Genomic DNA, 20,471 nt, shown 5'->3' with positions numbered 1-20,471 from the left:
AGAAAAAAAAAGAGCACACAGGCATCTTTTTTCCCCTTAACAGTGTCAGCAATTAACAAGTATAATCAGACAAACTAAATAAGGCTTAGAGCGTAAAGGACAGATTCTTTGAGATTTGGGATGTTAAGGATGTTTTTAAAGTGCTCAATGCAGTCAAAACGCTGCTAATACAAGTTTCTGTATGTTTGTAAAAACAGCATTTTTTTTGAAGCACTGCTCTTCTCTCCAGGTTGGAAACATGCCCATCTTTGCAGATTACCATGCCCTGTCCTTTAGCAAGAACTCTATGAATTGCCTGACCATTTAAACAAATAACTTGCTGGGGCACCATTTCAAGTAAGCACCAAATGACCTCCTTGCTAATGATCTGATGACCATTCTGAAAAGGAAGAACAGAAACAACAAGGAATGTGCTGTCCTGTCTCGGTGCAGCTCTTTTTGCCATATGGCCATGATGAAACCCAATAATCAGAACGTTCTCCAAATCCACATGAAGCTTGAAAGAAGGTGAGGACCAAACCATGATGAGTTGCTTTGGAAACTTCTGTTGACAAGTGACTTGGAGTTAGGACATGGCATGGATTAATCTTATAACTTTGACTGGTTTTTAAAGAACTCGTTCACTTTTTTTGGGGGGGGTCTTTTTAGGTCCACACCCAAAGCACATGGAGGTCCCCAGGCTAGGGGCTGAGTCGGAGCTGTAGCTGCCGGCCTACACCACAGCCACAGCAATGCAGGAACCAAGCCATGTCTGTGACCTACACACCACAGCTCATGCCAACACCAGATCCTTAACCCACTGAGCAAGGCCAGGAATAGAACCTGTGTCCTCATAGATGCTAGTCAGATTCGTTTCCACTGAGCCATGACAGGAACTCCAAGAATTTATTCACTTTTCAAAAATTTCTAAACCATCAGAGATTCGTATCTTTTGTGAAGGTTGGTAGAGATCCAGAATCCCTGGAGACGCTCCAGAGAAAACCCACTAAAGCTGACTCATCGAGATTCAGGAAGATAATTTTCTTTCTTGTTATTATTCAATGAATTTATTACATTTATAGTTGTACAATGATCATCACAATCCAATTTTATAGGATTTCCATCCCATATCCCAAACACATCCCCCCACCTCCCAGAGGGTCTCCTTTGGAAACCATACGTTTTTCAAAGTCTGTGAGTCAGTATCTGTTCTGCAAAGAAGTTCAGTCTGTCCTTTTTTCAGATTCCACATGTCAGTGAAAGCATGTGATGTTGGTGTGTCATTGTCTGACCGACTTCACTTAGCATGATAATTTCTAGCTCCATCCATGCTGCTAAAAATGCTGGTATTTCGTTCCTTTTAATGGCTCAGTAATATTGCATTGTGTATATGTACCACACCTTCTCGATCCAATCCTCTGTCGATGGACATGTAGGTTGTTTCCATGTCTTGGCTATTGTAAATAGTGCTGCAATGAACAATGGAGTACATGTGTCTTTGCGCGTCGTGGTTTTCTCTGGATAGATGCCCAGGAGTGGGATTGTGGATCAAATGGTAGTTCTATGTTTAGTTTTCTGAGGAATCTCCACACTGTTTTCCACAGTGGTTGCACCAATGTACAACCCCACCAATAGTGTACTAGGGTTCCTTTTTCTCCACACTCTCTCCAGCTCTTATTGTTTGTAGACTCTTGGATGATGGCCATTCTGGCTGGTGTAAGGTGCTACCTCATCATGGTTTTGATTTGCATTACTCTAATAATGAGTGATGTTGCACCTCTTTTCATGCGTTTTGGGGGAGATATTTTCTGTCCATAATCCTTGGGGCTGCCTACCCAGGGCCCATAATGACATGGGGTCAGCAAGATGCCTGGAGCAGGAAACCTAAGGAAACACTGTCATTTGCACAACCCTAGTCCCATGCTCCCTATGGAGGCATCTGATCAAATAACTTCATTTTAACTACTGAACCAATAAAGATATACTTATTTAATAAGGACGGCAATGAGCAGATACCACTGCATTCTTCCATTACACTTTAGAGTTCTCAACGTCCTTGCATATGCATTATCACATTAGGCCAACCACTGTTTCCTGAGGCTAATACTGCAGGTTATTAATCACACTTCAGAGATGAACAAACAAGTTTAGGGGAACACGAGAACTTGATCAAGACAGCAGAGGTTGGAGTTCCCATCGTGGCTCAGTGGCTGCTGAACCCGACTAGCATCCATGAAGATGCAGGTTCAATCCCTGGCCTCGCTCAGTGGGTTAGGGATCCGGCGTTGCCATGAGCTGTGGTGTAGGTCACAGACACAGCTCAGATCCCGTGTTGCTGTGACTGTGGTGTAGGCCAGTAGCTGCAGCTCCGATTTGACTCCTAGCCTGGGAACCTCCATATGCCGCTGGTGCGGCCCTACAAGACAAAAAGACCAAAAAAAAAAAAAAAGTTAGCAGAGGTAGAACTTGAATTCAGGCCTCTGACTCTATGTCCAGGACTCTTTTCTTTATACTCCACAACACCAAGTCTTCCTCTGAGGTCCTTCAGATCATCAGATTTTATAGTTGATTTTATCTATGTTGATTAGAATTATTTAGGAAGTCACTGCAGTGGTTGGTTATTAACAACTTAACAAAGAAATGGCCTTAAATTTGTCTATTGTCCACTACCTCTGAAAGTCTTATGAGAAAGAAAAAATAAACGATGAGAATTCATCTAATGGTTCTTAATGGCAGACTTTAACATTTTAGGGGCAACCAAAGCCACTTATAAGTCAAGTTCATAGATGGATGTTTTATTACTATCACCGGTTGCATAGTGTGATCATATTTTTTGTAGACATTATTATCAACAAGGCTTAGAAGCCATTAGCAGCATGAGTAACTTTGCTAAGAGTTGTAAAGAAGTTGGGATTAGGGCAGGTCTGTACAATATCAAGTTTGAGCCTTCTCTCCCTGTACTGGGAGACGTACAGAAAAGAGTAGGGGGCAAAGAGACCCTTTCCACTGAGCAACATGTGATCCATTTGTCTCTCGCTGCACAGCCCTGCTTCAGACAAAACCTTTCTAACATTAACCAGAAATACAATTTAGGTGTCTACACACACACAAAAACTTTGGAGTTGCAAATCTCATTTCCTAGATATTGTGGATTACTGTGGACAGAATCTTAATTATTTAAAAGCAAAGAGAAACTTACTTCTCCCCATGTTTTCTTGTGGTCTCCAGCAGGTCCTGGGATGATGACTCTGTACAAAACAAAGCACATCCACACAGTCAGATTCAAGTTCCATTAAAGCTAATGTGCTCAACACGAGCATTTCGTTTTAGTGCGTTCCAATCTTGCCCCCCTTACATAAGTGTTTTCTCCATTACAAAGAGATATCTAACCTCAGAGAACAGAAGCATAGTATTCTGGAAGCATGGGCTTTATATCAACTTACTATGACCTTGTTTATCTGGCATTAGTTTCTGACCTTGCCAAATAAAAATCATCAAATTGGTCACATGCTTATTTCTTAGGAAGGCAGTGGTATCAGCAAAAATCAGGACCGAAATGCCGAAAGGCTTCATTTTAATAACGAGGCTAGCATATTATTAGTTTGCCTACCGCTGGTTTCTCTTCAATGTCTGTGACAAATCCAATACCCTTTATAGTGCAACATTTTCCTGAATGGTGTCAACAGCAGTATCTAATCAAATCATCCCTCTGGCAAAGCAGCCTGCAGTTATTACCAATAAATGGTATGAATCAATAACCACGAACTACTGAGAACAGAAATCTGGAGGAAAAAACCACATATTGCAAATGCGGGTGTGCATGCAGGAATAACAATTCTGTTTCTTTGTGAAAATATATACACAGAAGCTAATTTATACCGCAGTGCTTCATTTTCTTATAGGGTTTAATCATAGAACTACCACCCATTTATTGTTCATCTGCTACATTCCCAATATGGAGCTAAGTACCAGAGAGGCAAAATTATAAGACATAATTTATCACTAGGTTAAGGAATATAGAAACCAAGCATATAGAGGAGAGTGATGCCAAAGATGACATAGATCATTCCCAACTTCACTCTCCCTCATAAGAAGACCAACCAGCAACTATCTATACGAAAGACTCCATTGTGAAGATGCTAGAACCTGGGGGTAAGGCTGAAGCACCCTGCTGGACAGCAGTGACAGAGAAGAAGAACATTAGGATAAGAGGACTGGATACACTCTGACCACATCGCCATCCTCTCTGGAGGGGTGAGTTGGGCGATATGGATTCTATAGTGGGAATAGAGTCCAAGGCAGACATTCAGCTCCCCCAGCATATGGGACACTTCCCAGGGGGCCCACTCAGGTCTTGCCTAATGGAGATCATCGGAGGAATCTGCTGGGCTTGACTATTGGGGATCAGAGATGGAGAAGAGGGTGGGGCTCATAGCAAACAGTACTCAGGTTCTGGCAGAGGGCACTCCTGCTCACAGCAGCACCTGAGCAAAGATCCCTGCCAGCAGCTCTGGCCATGTGCATAGCTGATCCAGGCCCCTTCTGGCTAGGGAGCTCAGCTGGCAGTTCTAAACACAAAATCCAGCCAGTGGTACCACTTGGTTGTGGAGCACAGTCTGAGACCCCACACAACAAGGGGTGATTGCTGAACCCAACCCACAGCCCTACTCAATCATGGAATCCAACCACTGGCACCACCCTACCCATGAACTCAGCCTGGGGCTTTACTGAACAGGAGGTGACTGCAGAACTCAGCTAGTGGTCCCATCTGACTGCCGAGCAAAACTAGGAGCCCCACCCAAATAGGGAGATGGTCACACAGTGGTTCTGCTTAAACGTGGAGCCTAGCTAGTGGCATCCACCCAATCTCAGAGCATAGACAATGTTCTCACCCAACTAGAGACTCCAATAACAAGCCTTGATGACTGTGGAGGCTACCAGCTGACCTGTCTAACAACCTCAAGCTGTCATGACTAGTGAAGGTCTTTCCCTACCAGAAGAAAAGGAAAAGTCTGGAAGAGAAATGTACAGATATCAATGCAAGGTATTCAAGGATCATGAAGAAACAGGTAAATGTGACACCACCAAATGAAACTAATAAAGCTCCAACAACTGACCCTAATGAAATAAAGATCTATGAACTGCCTAAAAAATAATTCAGAATAATCCTCCTAAAAAAACTTCAGTAAACTACAAGAACACATAGGCAATTAAACAAAATTAGGAGAACAGTACGCAAACAACACAAAAAGTTCAAGAAAGAAATAGAACCCATAAATATAAAAAACAGAAATCTTAGAGCTGAAGAAAGAATACAATGACTGAAGAGTTCAACAGGACAAAATGGCAATACCTATCAAAAATTCTTTTAAACATACATGGATTAAATTCTCCAATAAAAAGACAGAAAGGCTGGATGGGTAACAAACAAGATCCCAGTAACATGCTGCCTACAAGAGGCTCACTTTAGTTTTAAAGACACATATAGAAGGAAGTGAAGGGACTTCATGAAATAGATACTCCAAGCAAATGGTAACCAAAAGAAAGCAGGGATAGCTATACTTACATGAGACAAGGTAGGTTTTAAGCTAAATATGGTCACGAGAGAAAAAGAAGGTCATTATATAATGAAAAGGGGGTCACTTCATCAAGAACATACAACAACTGTAAATGTTTATGTACTCAACACTGGAGCATCTAAATATATAAAGCAAATACTAATACAAATAAAAGGAGAAATAAACAGCCATATAATAACAGCTGTTGACTTAATTTTTTTTCATTTTTTTATTACTCAAATGAATTTATCACATCTGTAGTTGTATAATGATCATCACAATCTGATTTCACAGGATTTCCATCCCACAGCCCAAGCACATCCCCCCACCCCCCAAACTGTCTCCTCTGGAGACCATAAGTTTTCCAATGTCTGTGAGTCAGCATCTGTTCTACAAAGAAGTTCCGTCTGTCCTTTTTTCAGATTCCACATGTCAGTGAAAGCATTGGATGTTGGTGTCTCATTGTATGGCTGACTTCACTTAGCATGATGGTTTCTAGGTCCATCCATGTTGCTAAAAATGCTGGTATTTCGTTCTTTCTAATGGCTGAGTAATATTTCATTGTGTATATGTACCACCTCTTCTGGATCCACTCCTCTGTCGATGGACATTTAGGTTGTTTCCATGTCTTGGCTATTGTAAATAGTGCTGCAATGAACATTGGAGTACATGTGTCTTTGCGAGTCATGGTTTTCTCTGGATAGATGCCCAGGAGTGGGATTGCTGGATCAAATGGTAGTTCTATGTTTAGTTTTCTGAGGAATCTCCATACTGCTTTCCACAGTGGTTGTACCAATTGACAATCCCACCCACAGTGTACTAGGGTTCCTTTTTCTCCATACCCTCTCCAGCACTTATTGTTTGTAGACTTTTGGATGATGGCCATTCTGGCTGGTGTAAGGTGGTACCTCATCATGGTTTTGATTTGCATTTCTCTAATAATGAGTGACACTGAACATCTTTTCATGTGTTTCTCGGCCATCTGTATGTCTTCTTTGGAGAACTGTCTGTTTAGATCTTCTGCCCATTTTTGGATGGGGTTGTTTGTTTTTTTGGTATGGAGCTGCAGAAGTTGTTTATAAATTTTGGAGACTAATCCCTTGTCAGTCGATTCACTTGCAAAGATTTTCTCCCATTCTGTGGGTTGTCTTTTTGTGTTGTTTAGGGTTTCCTTTGCTGTGCAGAAACTTTTCAGTTTGCTTAGGTCCCATTTGTTTATTTTTGTTTTTACTGTCAATACTCTAAGAGGTGTATCTGAGAAGATGTTGCTGTCGTTTATGTCAGAGAGTGTTTGGCCTATGTTTTCCTCTAGGAGTCTGGTAGTGTCTGGTCTTATATCTAGGTCTTTCATCCATTTGGAGTTTATTTTTGTGTATGGTGTTAGGGAGTGTTCTAATTTCATTCTTTTCCATGTGGCTGTCCAGTTTTCCCAGCACCACTTATTGAACAAGCTGTCATTTCTCCGTTGTATAGTCTTGCCTCCTTTGTCATAGATGAGTTGGCTGTAAGTGCAAGGGTTTAATTCTGGGCTTTATATCCTGTTCCATGGATCTATAGTTCTGTCTTTGTGCCAGTACCATGCACTTTTGACGACTGTTGCTTTGTAGTATAGTGTGAAGTCCGGGAGCCTGATTCCTCCAGCTCCATGTTCCTTTTTCAGGATGTCTTTGGCTATTCTGGGTCTGTTGTACTTCCAAACAAACTTTTTAACATATTTTGTTCAAGTTTTGTGAAAAATGTCCTTGGTAATTTGATAGGGATTGCATTGAATCTGTAGATTGCCTTCGGTAGTATAGTCATTTTGATAATATTAACTCTTCCAATCCACGAGCATGGTATATCTTTCCATCTATTTGTGTCATCTTTGATTTCTTTCATCAATGTTTTATAGTTTTCAGAGTACAGGTCTTTTGTTTCTTTAGGTAGGTTTACTCCTAGGTATTTTATTCTTTTGGATGCCATGGTAAACGGGAGTGCTTCCCTAATTTCCTTTTCTGCTTTTTCATTGTTAGTATATAGAAACGCTATCAATTTCTGTGTATTGATTTTGTATCCTGCAACTTTGCCATATTCATTGGTAAGCTCTAACAGTTTTCTGGTAGAGTCTTTAGGATTCTCTAGGTATAGCATCATGTCATCTGCAAATAGCAATAGTTTTACTTCTTCCTTTCCAATTTGGATTCCTTTTATGTCTTTTACTTCTCTGATTGCTGTGGCTAGGACTTCCAGAACTATGTTGAAGAGTAGCGGCGAGAGCGGACATCCTTGTCTTGTTCCTGATCTCAGCGGGAATTCTTTCAGCTTTTCACCATTGAGAATGATGTTGGCTGTGGGTTTGTCGTATATGGCCTTTATCATATTGAGGTAGGTTCCCGTTATGCCCACTTTCTGAAGGGTTTTTATCAGAAATGGGTGTTGGATTTTGTCAAAGGCTTTTTCCACGTCTATGGAGAGGATCGTATGGTTTTTATTCTTCAGTTTGTTAATGTGGTGTATCACACTGATGGATTTGCGGGTATTGAAGAACCCTTGCATGCCTGGGATAAATCCCACTTGATCATGGTGTACAATCCTTTTAATGTATTGTTGGATGCGGTTTGCTAGTATTTTGTTGAGGATTTTTGCATCGATGTTCATCAGTGATATTGGCCTATAGTTTTCTTTTTTTGTGGAGTCTTTGTCTGGTTTTGGTACCAGGGTGATGGTGGCCTCATCGAATGAGTTTGGGAGTATCCCTTCTTCTGCAATATTTTGAAATAGTTTCAGAAGGAGAGCTGTTAGCTCTTCTCTAAATGTTTGATAGAATTCGCCTGTGAAGCCATCTGGTCCTGGACTTTTGTTGGTTGGAAGTTTTTTAATCACAGTTTCAATTTCAGTTCTTGTGATGGGTCCATTCATCTTTTCTATTTCATCTTGGTTTAGTCTTGGAAGATTGTACTTTTCTAGGAAGTTGTCCATTTCTTCTAGGTTTTTCATTTTATTGGCATATAGTTGCATATAGTAGTCTCTTATGATCCTTTGTATTTCTGTGGTGTCCGTTGTTACTTCTCCTTTTTCATTTCTAATTTTATTGATTTGAGTCCTCTCTCTTTTTTGCTTGATAAGTCTGGCTAAGGGTTTATCCATTTTGTTGATCTTTTCAAAGAACCAGCTTTTCGTTTCATTGATCTTTTCTAGGGTTTTCTTTGTTTCTATTTCATTGATTTCTACTCTGATCTTTATGATTTCTTTCCTTCTACTAACTTTAGGTCTTGTCTGTTCTTCTCTCTCAAGCTGCTTTAGATGTAAAGTTAGCTTGTTTATTTGGGTTTTTTCTTGTTTCCTGAGGTGGGCTTGTATTGCTATAAACTTTCCTCTTAGAACGGCTTTTGCTGCATCCCATAGGTTTTGGAGTGTCGTATCTTCATTGTCATTTGCTGCTAGGTATTTTTTAATTTCCTCTTTGATTTCTTCAGTGATCCATTGGTTGTTTAGTAGCATGTTGTTGAGTCTCCACGTGTTTGTGTTTTTTGCAGTTTTTTCCTTGTTGTTGATTTCCAGTCGTACAGCGTTGTGGTCAGAAAAGATGCTTGATATGATTTCAATTTTCTTAAAGTTACTGAGGTTGGATTTGTAGCCCAGGATATGGTCAATCTTAGAGAATGTTCCATGTGCACTTGAGAAGAATGTGTATTCTGTTGCTTTTGGATGAAATGTCCTATAAATATCTATTAAGTCCATCTGGTTTAATGCTTCATTCAGGTCCTGTGTTTCCTTATTAATTTTCTGTCTTGTTGATCTGTCCATTGCTGTAAGTGGGGTGTTAAAGTCCCCCACTATGATTGTGTTATTGTCGATTTATCCTTTTAAGGTTGTTACCAGTTGCCTTATATATTGTGGTGAACCTGTGCTGGGTGCGTAGATATTTCAAATTGTTATAACATCTTTTTGGATTGATCCTTTGATCATTATGTAATGTCCTTCTCTGTCCCTGAAAATATTCATTTTAAAGTCTATTTTGCCTGATATGAGTATTGCTACTCCAGCTTTCTTTTGATCCCCGTTTGCATGAAATATTTCCTTCCATCTTCTCACTTTCAATTTGTATGTGTCCCTAGAAGTGAAGTGGGTCTCTTGAAGACAGTATATGTATGGGTCTTGTTTTTGCATCCATTCAGCCAGTCTCTGTCTTTTGGTTGGGGTGTTTAGTCCATTCACACTTAAGGTAATTATTGATATGTATGTTCTTACTGCCATTTTATTAATTACTTTGGATTTGTTTTTGCTGCTCTTTTTCCTTTCCTTCTTCTCTTGTTCTTTTCTGCCTATAGAAGTTCCTTTAGTATTTGTTGTAAGGCTGGTTTAGTGTTGCTGAATTCTCTCAGCTTTTGCTTATCTGAGATTTCTCCTTCAAATCTGAACGAGAGCCTTGCTGGGTAGAGTAATCTTGGTTGGAGGTTTTTTCCTTTCATCACGTTAAGTATATCATGCCACTCCCTTCTGGCCTGCAGAGTTTCTGTTGAAAAATCTGCCAATAGCCTTATCAGGGCTCCCTTGTATGTTATTTGTTTCTTTTCCCTACCTGCTTTCAAGATTTTCTCTTTGTCTTTAATTGTGGTCAGTTTGATTAGTATGTGTCTTGGGGTGTTCCTCCTTGGGTTTATTTTGTATGGTACTCGTCGTGCTTGCTGGATTTGAGTGAGTGATACCTTCCCCATGTTAGGGAAGTTTTCGGCTATTATCTCTTGAAATATTTTTTCTGTCCCCTTCTCTCTCTCCTCCTTCTGGCACCCCTATAATACAGATGTTGGTGCGTTTCACGTTGTCCCAGAGTTCTCTGAGACTCTCTTCATTTCTTTTCAATCTTTTTTCTCTTTTCTGTTCTGCATCCGTAATTTCCACTCATCTGTCCTTCCACCTCGCTTATTCGTTCTGCCTCCTGTATTCTGCTGTTAGCTGCTTCTAGTGAATTTTTTATTTCAGTTATTGTATTTTGCATCTCTACTTGTTTAAGTTTTATATCTTGTATCTCTTTGCTCAGTGTTTCCTGTAAGTTATCCATCTTTGCCTCCAGTTTATTTCCAATGTCTTGCATTTTCTTCAGCATCAACAGTCTAAAGTCTTTTTCCTGGAGGCTGAGAATCTCCTCATGGCTTAGCTGTTTTTCTGGGGTTTTTCCTTTCTCCCTCATCTGAGTTATAGTTCTCTGTCTTTTCATTTTTATAGGTTTTTGGTGTGGTGACCTTCTTACAGATCATAGAATTGTAGCCTCTCTTACTTCTGATGTCTGCCCCCCTGTGGCTGAAGTCAGTATGGGGGCTTGCTGTAGGCTTCCTGATGGGAGGGACTGATGCCTGCCCCCTGGTAGGAGGAGCCGATTCTAATCCCTCTGGTGGGTGGGGCTTAGTCTCTGGATGGGATTAGAGGCAGCTGTGTGCCTGAGGGGTCTTTAGGTAGCCTGTTTACTGAGGGGTGGGGCTGTGATCCCACGTGGGTTGTTGTTTGCCCTGGGGCTTCTCAGTGGCTAGCTGACTGGTGGGGCCAGATTTTCCCAAAATGGCCACCTCCAGAGAAAGGCACTGCTGCTGAATATTCCCGAGAGCTTTGCCTTTAATGTCCTTCCCTCACAACAAGCCACATTCACCCCTGTTTTCCCAGGATGTCCTCCAAGAACTGCGGTCAGGTTTGACCCAGATTCCCTTGGAGACTTTGCTTTGCCCTTGGACTCAGTGTACGTGAAGGTCTGTGTGCATCTTTTAAGAATGGGGTCTCTGTTTCCCCCAGTCCCATGGAGCTCTTGCACACAAGCCCCATTGGCCTGTTCAATGCCAGATGCTCCGGGGCTCTTTCTCCCTGTGCCAGATCCCCACACGTGAGAGTTTGATGTGTGGCTCAGAACTCTCACTCCTGTAGGTGAGTCTCTGTGAACCAGTTAGTTTCCAGTCTGTGGAGCTTCCCACCCAGGAGGTATGGGGTTGTTTAAATTGTGAAATCGCCCCTTCTACCTCTTGATGTGGCCTCCTCTTTTTCTTCTGGAGTAGGGTATCTTTTTTAAGGTTTCCGGTCCATTTTGGTGAAGTGTGCTCAGTCTTTAGTTGTGAATTTTGTTGTTTTTAGGAGAGAAGTTGAGCTCCAGTCCTTCTATTCCGCCATCTTAATCCCCTCTCCAACAGCTGTTGACTTTAATGGCCTACTCTCAACAATGGATAGCTCATCCAGACAGAGAATCAATCACAAAACAGTGGATTTAAATAACACTAGAGACCAAATGGACCTAGCAGACATATATAAAACATTCCATCCAATAGCAGTAGAATAGTCATTCTTCTCAAGCACACAGAAACCTTTTCTAGGATTGATCATACAAGAGGCCACAAAAAAGTCTTAACAAATTCAAGAAGATAGATATTACATCAAGCATCTTTCACAAACACAATATTTTTCATTTTTTGAGGTATAGTTCATTTACAATTTGGAGTTAATTTCCACTGTATAGCAAAGTGATACAGTTGTACACGAATACCTTTTCATATTCTTTTCCATTTTGGTTTATTACAAGATACTGAATACAGTTCCATGTGACAGTAGGACCTTGTTGTTTATCCATCCTATATACAATAGTTTGCATCTGCTAATCCCCAACTCCAATCCTTCCCTTCCCCTTCCCCCCTTGACCACAAGTCTGTTCTCTTTATCTGTACACACAATGCTACAAAGCTAGAAATCCATAAAAGGAAGAAAGCCAGAAAAATTTCAAATACATGGAAATTAAACAACACATTCCTGACCAACCAATAGACCAAAGAAGAAAAAAAAAAGATAAATTAAAAAACCTTGAGACATACAAAAATGGAAACACAACATAAAAAAACCAGTGAGATGCAACAAGCACAGTTATAAGAGGAAGTTTATAGCAATAAACTTTTAAGAGAAAAGAAAGATCTCAAAGAAGAACCTAACTTTACCCCTCGAGGAACTAGTAAAAGAACAACAAACTAAACCCAAATTTAGTAGAGGAAGGAAATACTAAATCTTAGAGCAGAAATAAATGAAATAAAGAAGAGGTAAACAATAGATAAGATTAACAAAACTAAGAGCTGGTTTATTGAAAAAAATGGGCAAAATTGACAAATTATTTGCTAGACCAAGAAAGAAATAGGACACAAATAAGATTAGAAATGAGGACACATTAAAAGTAATGCCACAAAAATACAAAGGATCTTAAGAAACTACTATGAACAATTATATGCCAACAAATTAAACAACCTAGAAGTACTAGCATAAAAGAACAAATAGACCAAAGGAACACAACCCAGCATCTGGAAATAAACCAAAGCATATAAGGGCAACTAATTCTTGACAAGGGAGCCAAGAACGCTCAGTGAGGGAAAAGATAGTCTTTTCAACTAATGATTCTGGGAAAACTAGACATTCACATGGGAAAGTAAGAAAGTGGACACCCTGCCTTACATCACTGACAAAAATTAAGTTGAAATTTATTAAAGACCTAAATGTAAGACCTGAACTCTTCAACATCCTAGAAGAAAACGAAAGGGAAAAAATGCCTTGAAACTGGTCTTGCCAATGATTTTTGGACATGATGTTAAAACACAGGCCACCCTCCCCAAATAAATACATGGCAATATATCAAACTAAAAAGCTTCTGCACAGCGAAAGAAATGACATGCAAAATGAAAAGGCAACCTAAAGAATGGAAGAATGTATTTGCAAATCACATATCCAATAAAGGGTTAATCCAAAATATACCATGAATTTATGCGACTCAATAGTAAAAGATGAATACCCAAATTTTAAAATGGTCAATTAACCTTAGACATTTTTCAAAAGAAGACATACAAATGGCCAACAGGTACATGAAAAGGTGTTCAACACCTCCAATCATGAGAAAAACGCAAATCAAAACCACAATGAAACATTTACACCTCACACCTGCTAATATATCTATTATCAAAAAATCAAGAGAGAAGTTCCTACTGTGGCTCAGCGGAAACGTATCTGACTAGCATCCATGAGGATGCAGGTTCAATCCCTGGCCTTCTCAGTGGGTTAAGGATCCGGCGTTGCCGTGAGCTGTGGTATAGGTTTCAGACGTGGCTCGGATCCCGAAGTGCTGTGGTGTAGGCCGGCATCTACAGGTCCAATTCAACCCCTAGCCTGGGAAGCTCCACATGCCTCGGGTGTGGCCCTAAAAAGGCAAAAAAAAAAAAAAAAAAAAAAAAAAAAAGTCAAGAGAGAAGGTCCCGTTGTGGCACAGTGGGTTAAGAATCCAAGAGCAGCAGCTAGGGTCGCTGCAGAGGCACATGTTCAATCTCCAGCCTGGCGCAGTGGGTTAAGGACCCAGTGTTGCCATAGCTGAGGCACGGGTTGCAGCTGGGGCTGGAATTCAATCCCTGGCCCAGGAACTTCCATATGCCGCAAGTGCAGCCATTAAAAAAAAAAAAAAAAAAAAAGACAAGAGATAACATATGTCAGAGAAAACGTGGAAAAGGGGGGACCTTGTACACTGTTGGTGAGAATGTAACCTGGTACAGCCACTGTGGAAAACAATATGGAAGTTCCGCAAGAAAAAAAAAAAAAGAAATGTCACATGATCCAGTAATAATTCTTCAGGGTATTTATCTGAAAGAAATGAAATCACTATCTAGAAGAGACTTCTGTACCACCACATTCACTGCAGTATCATTTACAACAGTCAAGACATGGAAGCACCTAAAGGTCGACCAAGAGATGTAAGATGTAAAAATATACACACATACACGATGGAGTATTATTCAGCCATAAGAAAGGAAATTCCGCCGTTTGTGACAATCTTGAGAGCATTACATTAAGTGAAATAAGTCAGACACTGAAAGACCAATACTGTATAATTTTATACGTGAACTTTAAAAAAAACCTAAACTCATAAAAATAGACAGTAGGCTGGTGGTTGCCAGGGTTGAGGACAAGGAGTGGTGGTAAGAATGGGTGAAGAGAGTCGAAAGGTATAAACTTCCAATTTTTAAAATGAATAAGTTCTGGGGATATGATACACAGCATGATCACTATAGTTATCAATACTTACCATGCAGAGGAAAGATGCTAAGCAAGACAATCTAAAAAGTTGTCAACACATCACACAAAAAAGTATACTATACCCATGTGAGGTGATGGATCCATTAACTAACCTCATTGCGGCAACCATTTTACAAGATACCTGTGTATCAAATCATCCTATTGTACACCTTAAACTTACACACTCATGTATCAATTGCATCTCAAGTAAAGCTGGGAAAGAAATTAAGCATATATGAAACAATCAGGTATTAAATATGTGACTGAAACCTGATAACTAGTTGTTTGACAATAGAAAATCATTTCTATCTCAAATTTCTTGCAAATGGAGGGGGGGCTGAACTAGATGAGTGTTGCCCAAATTGATGCCCACAGGATGCCAAAAGGTGCATTATTAAAAATAGGGCCCGGTGGAGTTCCCTGGTGGTCTAGTGGTTAGGACTTGATGATGTCACTGCTGCGGCCCACATTCAATCCCGAGTTTGGGAACAGAGATCCCACATCAAGCCACGGCACACCACGGCCAAAAACAAAACAAAACAAAAGACCAAAAAAGCCCCACAGGGCTCTGAACAAATAAATGTAAGAAACGCTGTCTCAAAGTTCAACAGGTTTCTTTATTATAAAACTTTTCAGAGCCTTAAAAATGCCAATAAGCAATGTGACAAAAGTATGGTCTCTCAACATATTTGCTACATCATCCTTTTTGTGAGCAATCAATATTTCTCAGGAGTTCTATTCTTTGGAGCTCACTTTGGGAAACTGGACAAGGTAACTGCTAAAAACCTCTCACAAGTCTGAAATTTCATTACTTTCTAACAAGGCATTATATTATATGGAACAAATTTAGCATAAAGACAATCAAGAAAGACATCAAGGGGGCTAATTTTGAAGCCAAAAGGAACCTGAGATATCAAGTGATTGCACATCACCTCCACCTCTTATTTAAAGCAGCAGCCCACTCTCAAAAAAATCTAATGCAGAACACTAATATGTAAAATGGCCAAGGACCAAACTCTTGAGGCTGAATTGGGGTGGTGGGCTGTATCCCACACACTAGGATTTCTCCTTGAGACAGTCTTATGAGAAAGCGGTTTTGTGAGCCCTGCCCCTTCGGGTGAAGCTATTCTGGGAAGGCTTTAGGAAAGAGCTGGAACTCTCATACATGTTCACAGGAAGGCCCTTCGTCCTTTCCAGTAGCATCTCAATTTTCATTGTTAACCCTCCAAGTCAGATAAATAAAGTAAGCATATGAAGAGAATTCCAAAACCTTTCTCACTCCAGGAAAAACCCTAAAAAAGTTAATACACTAAAATGCAATCCCTGTACAAGTGAGACGCTATGAAAGAGTGAAGCAAGGGAATCACATAGCTACATTTGGATTTTTAAGACGTTCTCTTCGGCAGCAAGAGGGCAAGGAGATTTGACTGCCAGGACTTCTTGTATTCTATTCGTTTACTCTTCAACATTTAATAGTCTTTTTGAAAAGAATCAAGCCATTCTCAGTTGTGTTAGGGGGACTACAAAGGGAAGAGCTGTCAGGCATAGGCCGAGATTTTCAAGGAGGACTGGCCTCTCCAGAGGTCAACGTGGTGGAGAGAACAGGCTGCTTCTTGGCAGCTCTCTTCCAGGGGAAGATGACACCAAGTAGGTAAAGATCGATACTATCTGTCAGCTGACTCACCTAGTGTTCCAGGAGTCAACTTCCCAAGATCTGAATCTTGTCTTACAGAAGACAATTTCCTTACAGAGATGTGGAGGTCAAGGCCTATGCTAATATCACCCCCAACGCTCAACTCCCCCGGTCCCCGGTCACTACTTCTCCTGCTGCTGCCAGGTTTAGTTTTCTCTTTCTCCTCTGACCCCCTATTGCTTTATTCTCTTCTTTCACCTGGAGAGAGTGAGAGAGAGAGAGAGAGAGAGAGGAGAGAGAGAGTGTGTGTGTGTGTGTGTGTGTGTGTGTGTGTGTGTGTGTTTAGGTCTGTATACTTCTCTAAGCAGCAGTATTCATCAATCTTGACTCTCGGTCAGATCCCCTCCCGAGCTACACATGACTTTCTAAAGTAATGGCAACACAGTTAAAGACCACAAAGTAGCTTTTAGCCGGGCATTAGAAAATCTAAATAAAAATCACCTTTCCATGGATTTACCCCAGTCTGGCATGAAACATTCTCGACAAGCAGGTTCCACCTTCTTTAACGGCTACGCCGCACTCCAGCTAAAGCGGCCTCTACTCAACCCTTAACTACACTTTAAACTTGCAGCTCTAGGCCTCTGCTCTCTTTCTCTGCGTTACGCATACCTACTAACGTCCCATTCGTCCCTCACTATCAGTGGGGAAGCCTTTCCTCATCACCTGGAATAGGAGGTCATCTGTTTTTCCTCTGAACTCTCATACAATCTGGAACTTAGGTGCTAACTCATACAGATGTGCATCCCTTACATTATCTATCAGACAGTCCAGTTTTCAGAGGGTCGGCAATCTGTCTGCTACATCTGTGTCTAGGTTGTGCAGGACACCAGATCATTCCCAGTGAGGGCTTTCCTACTAAGTATGTTCAGGGCACAGTTTGCCTCGTTTCCCTTGGTAAAGATCAATGCAACAAACTCCAGTCGTTTACATACCATTTTGATCAATTTTATGATTTCTGCTAAAAGCATTTATGGATTATACAATGTTTCCTTCAATTAAGTCTTTTTTAAATTTCAGTATCTACTTCAGCATGGTCCTATAAAATACGACATGAAATCATGGATGGGATATGTTTTCTTTTTCTAATGCATATAAAAATGCATAACTATTAAAGTTCTAGAACTTTCTCAAGGTTCCCTCTAGTTACTTTGCATGCATGTCACAAGCAGTATACTTTGTGGACCACCGTTCACGCCTGTCTCCAGTCAATTAAAAAATACTGGGTATCTTTTACTTGCCAGCACTGCTCTATTCTTTAGAAGGGCAGTTGTTCTCAACTGGGGGTAATTTTTTCTCCAAGAGACATTTGGCAGCGTCTAGAGATAGCTTTGCTTGTTCCATCTGGAGAGGGGTACTACCAACACCTACTGGGTTCAGGCCAGAGATCCTGCTAAACATCCTAACAATTCAAAGAACCGTTCCCCACAACATAAATCACCCAGTCTAAAATGTCAATAGTGTCAAGACTGAGAAACTCTGCTTCAGAGAAACATGGCAGACAAAAGGGACAAATTCCCTTTTTGGGAGCTTACGGTCCAGTAACAACATTACAGAGGCTACTCTCTTCCAATATATTCAAGTAAGATTCATCAGTCGACAGTTTTTAAGAGTTCTTCTCTGTGGGTAGATTTCTTACACATGGAAGACATGATAGGACTCAGCCAATTTCCAGAACTGTGGCCTCTTAAATGATGGCAGCTTAGGTACACCCTGACACGCGATCCACCACCAGGTCAGAGTGTGGGCTTTGTCACCACACATACCACCAGGGTTTGAGGCCTGCCTTGCCAATTACTAGCTACATGACCTTGGGCAAGTTTTTTAACCTCTTCAAGCTTCAGTTTCTTCATCCATAATGAAGTTATTGTTCATAGCCCTAATTTCATAGCCTTCGAGGGAGGAGCCTTTAAGAACAGAACAGTTCTTGATAACAATAAATAAACAGTGAGCCAGACCTGTGAGGATAGTAACACAGATTTCCTTTCCCAAAATGTCTTGGTTCAATATACTTCTGGTGATCAATCTGGCTTAATACATTAAGTGCAAATATTACTACTTAAGACAGAGGGTAGAGTAATACATATTTTATGAGCTGAATGTTTCTAAAAACTCATTTATTTTATTTTATTTTTCGTCTTTTTGCCATTTCTAGGGCCGCTCCCATGGCATATGGAGGTCCCCAGGCTGGGGGTTGAATCAGAGCTGTAGCCACTGGCCTAGGCCAGAGTCATAGCAATGCGGGATCCAAGTCGCGTCTGCAACCTACACCACAGCTCATGGAAACACCGGATCCTTAATCCACCGAGCGAGGCCAGGGATCGAACCCACACCCTCATGGTTCCTAGTCGGATTGGTTAACCACTGCGCCACGATGGGTACTACCCCATTTATGTAAAAATAAAACTCGATTTTAAAGTTTTAGCTTCAGGTACATGTTCTATTGAAGTTTGGAATGGGTGCCCTCAGTTCTTTAAGAGCCTCCTTTGCCATTTTTGATGTCCTTACATGTGCTAGTGTCTGTTTACCCAGCCTTCCAGGGACAATCATAGCCTGGCAACTCCTAATCCTGGTAGTGATTCTTCTTACAGTGATCTCCTGAGATTCAATTACATCTAGCTCTTTATTAGTTTTGAAACACTGCAGGGTATATTTTAATACGTAGAGAAGGACTTCAACGATGGCTGTGTTTTTCAGCCACATGGCTCTCTCATGGTTGATGAGGTAGGTCAATCACCTCACTGTTCTCCACTGTGGAGGACAAAGATATACCCTTGCATTAATTTCTGGCTACCCTACCAAGGGCTTTGCCAGTCCTATTCTCCTGCTCTTCCCCAAGCCCAAGGTCCTTGTAATTTTGAATAAGAGGGCCTTTAGCCCTTTAAAATTCAGGCCTTTAGGTCTTGTGGCATACTCTAGAGATGAGATGAATTCTGTTCTCTTCTCACCGTGTCTCTTCAAACCCCAGCTCTTCAGCTGCCTAAGGGCCCCCCTGTAAGAAATGTGTTTATTCTACGAGGTTTCGCAGAGCTTCCCCTCTGCATCTTCTCAACTTCTGCATCCTTCCAATGATAACGTTTCAACTGGTTTATTTGTTTATCTACAACAATGAGGCACTTTCACATACCTCATCGTATCGGTGCTCACAACAGCCTCAGTGGGTACAACAATACCTTTGGATAACTGGTTAAAGAAATTTCAAAGAAATGGATTCACATAACTCAAAAGACTGAATGGAATTGAATACTGCATTCAAAAATCACATAACTGATTTTCACATAATCAGTAAGGAGGAGCACCCCAGGATTATTTTTACCTCATCAACACATTTACATCAAAAGTGCTCGTATTATACATGTACAGCTCATTGACTTCACAAAAAACACCTGTTTAACTGGCATCCAAAACAAGATTCAGAACACATTCCACAGGATTTTAACCTAGGAGTTCTGACACCAAGTCCAGCGCTTTTTAAGTCATATATGTACTCATTCAACAAATATTTACTTACTGCTTACTAAATGTCAGTAATATTGCGAAGCACTGGGGACTTGATGGTGAATAAGACAAATCTGATCCCCGCTTAGAGTCTATCTATCAGGGCTCATAATAATTTTTCTTCAAAAAAAAAAAAAAAACTATAAATAGGGAGTTCCCGTTGCAGTTCAGCAGGCTAAGAACCCAACTAATATCCATGAGGATACAGGTATGATCCCTGGCATCACTCAGTGGGTTAAGGATCTGGCATTGCTGCAACCTGCAGTGCAGGTCGCAGATGTGGCTCAGATCCGGTGTTGCCATGGCTTTGGCATAGCCTGGCAGCTGCAGCTCTGATTCGACCCCTAGCCTGGGAACTTCCATATGCCACAGGTGTGGCCCTAAAAAGAAAAAAAAAAAACTATACATAAAGGAATTTAAAGTATTAGAGAAATCTAAAGAAGTTTCAGTATGGCTTTAACATGGCAAGCAAGAGAGAAGAGATTGGAGACAGAGACAAATGGTCAAATCATACAAGAATTTACTGGCTGAAAAACAGTCTGAATTTTAGTTTTTTTTAAATTTTATTATAGTTGAATTTTAAACTAAATGTGATGGGAAACTGTTAAACAATACCTCTGCATTCATAATGCAATCAATTCCCAAAGAGCTTGCTTAAATCTTCAATTACTCTAACCTTTGAGTACTTACTCTGC

At 40.7% G+C, this 20,471-nt stretch overlaps 1 protein-coding gene across 3 annotated transcripts in view; it reads right to left on the bottom strand.

Moving 5' to 3' along the window:
• The window catches only part of PRRG1 (proline rich and Gla domain 1), a 168,058-nt gene that overhangs the window by 78,295 nt on the left and 69,292 nt on the right, over positions 1 to 20,471 (bottom strand). For all 3 annotated transcript variants that reach the window (XM_021079580.1, XM_003360253.4, XM_021079579.1), the window contains exon 2: positions 3,179 to 3,227. In XM_021079580.1, coding sequence (XP_020935239.1) covers positions 3,179 to 3,188 — 10 coding nt within the window. In that variant the 5' untranslated portion in view covers positions 3,189 to 3,227. The remainder of the gene's footprint in view (positions 1 to 3,178; positions 3,228 to 20,471) is intronic.

The sequence above is a fragment of the Sus scrofa genome, chromosome X (assembly GCF_000003025.6).
Source record: "Sus scrofa isolate TJ Tabasco breed Duroc chromosome X, Sscrofa11.1, whole genome shotgun sequence".
Taxonomy (NCBI): domain Eukaryota; kingdom Metazoa; phylum Chordata; class Mammalia; order Artiodactyla; family Suidae; genus Sus; species Sus scrofa.
Note: the sequence above shows the minus strand (reverse complement) of the source record. Positions and strands in the feature narration are given on the sequence as shown.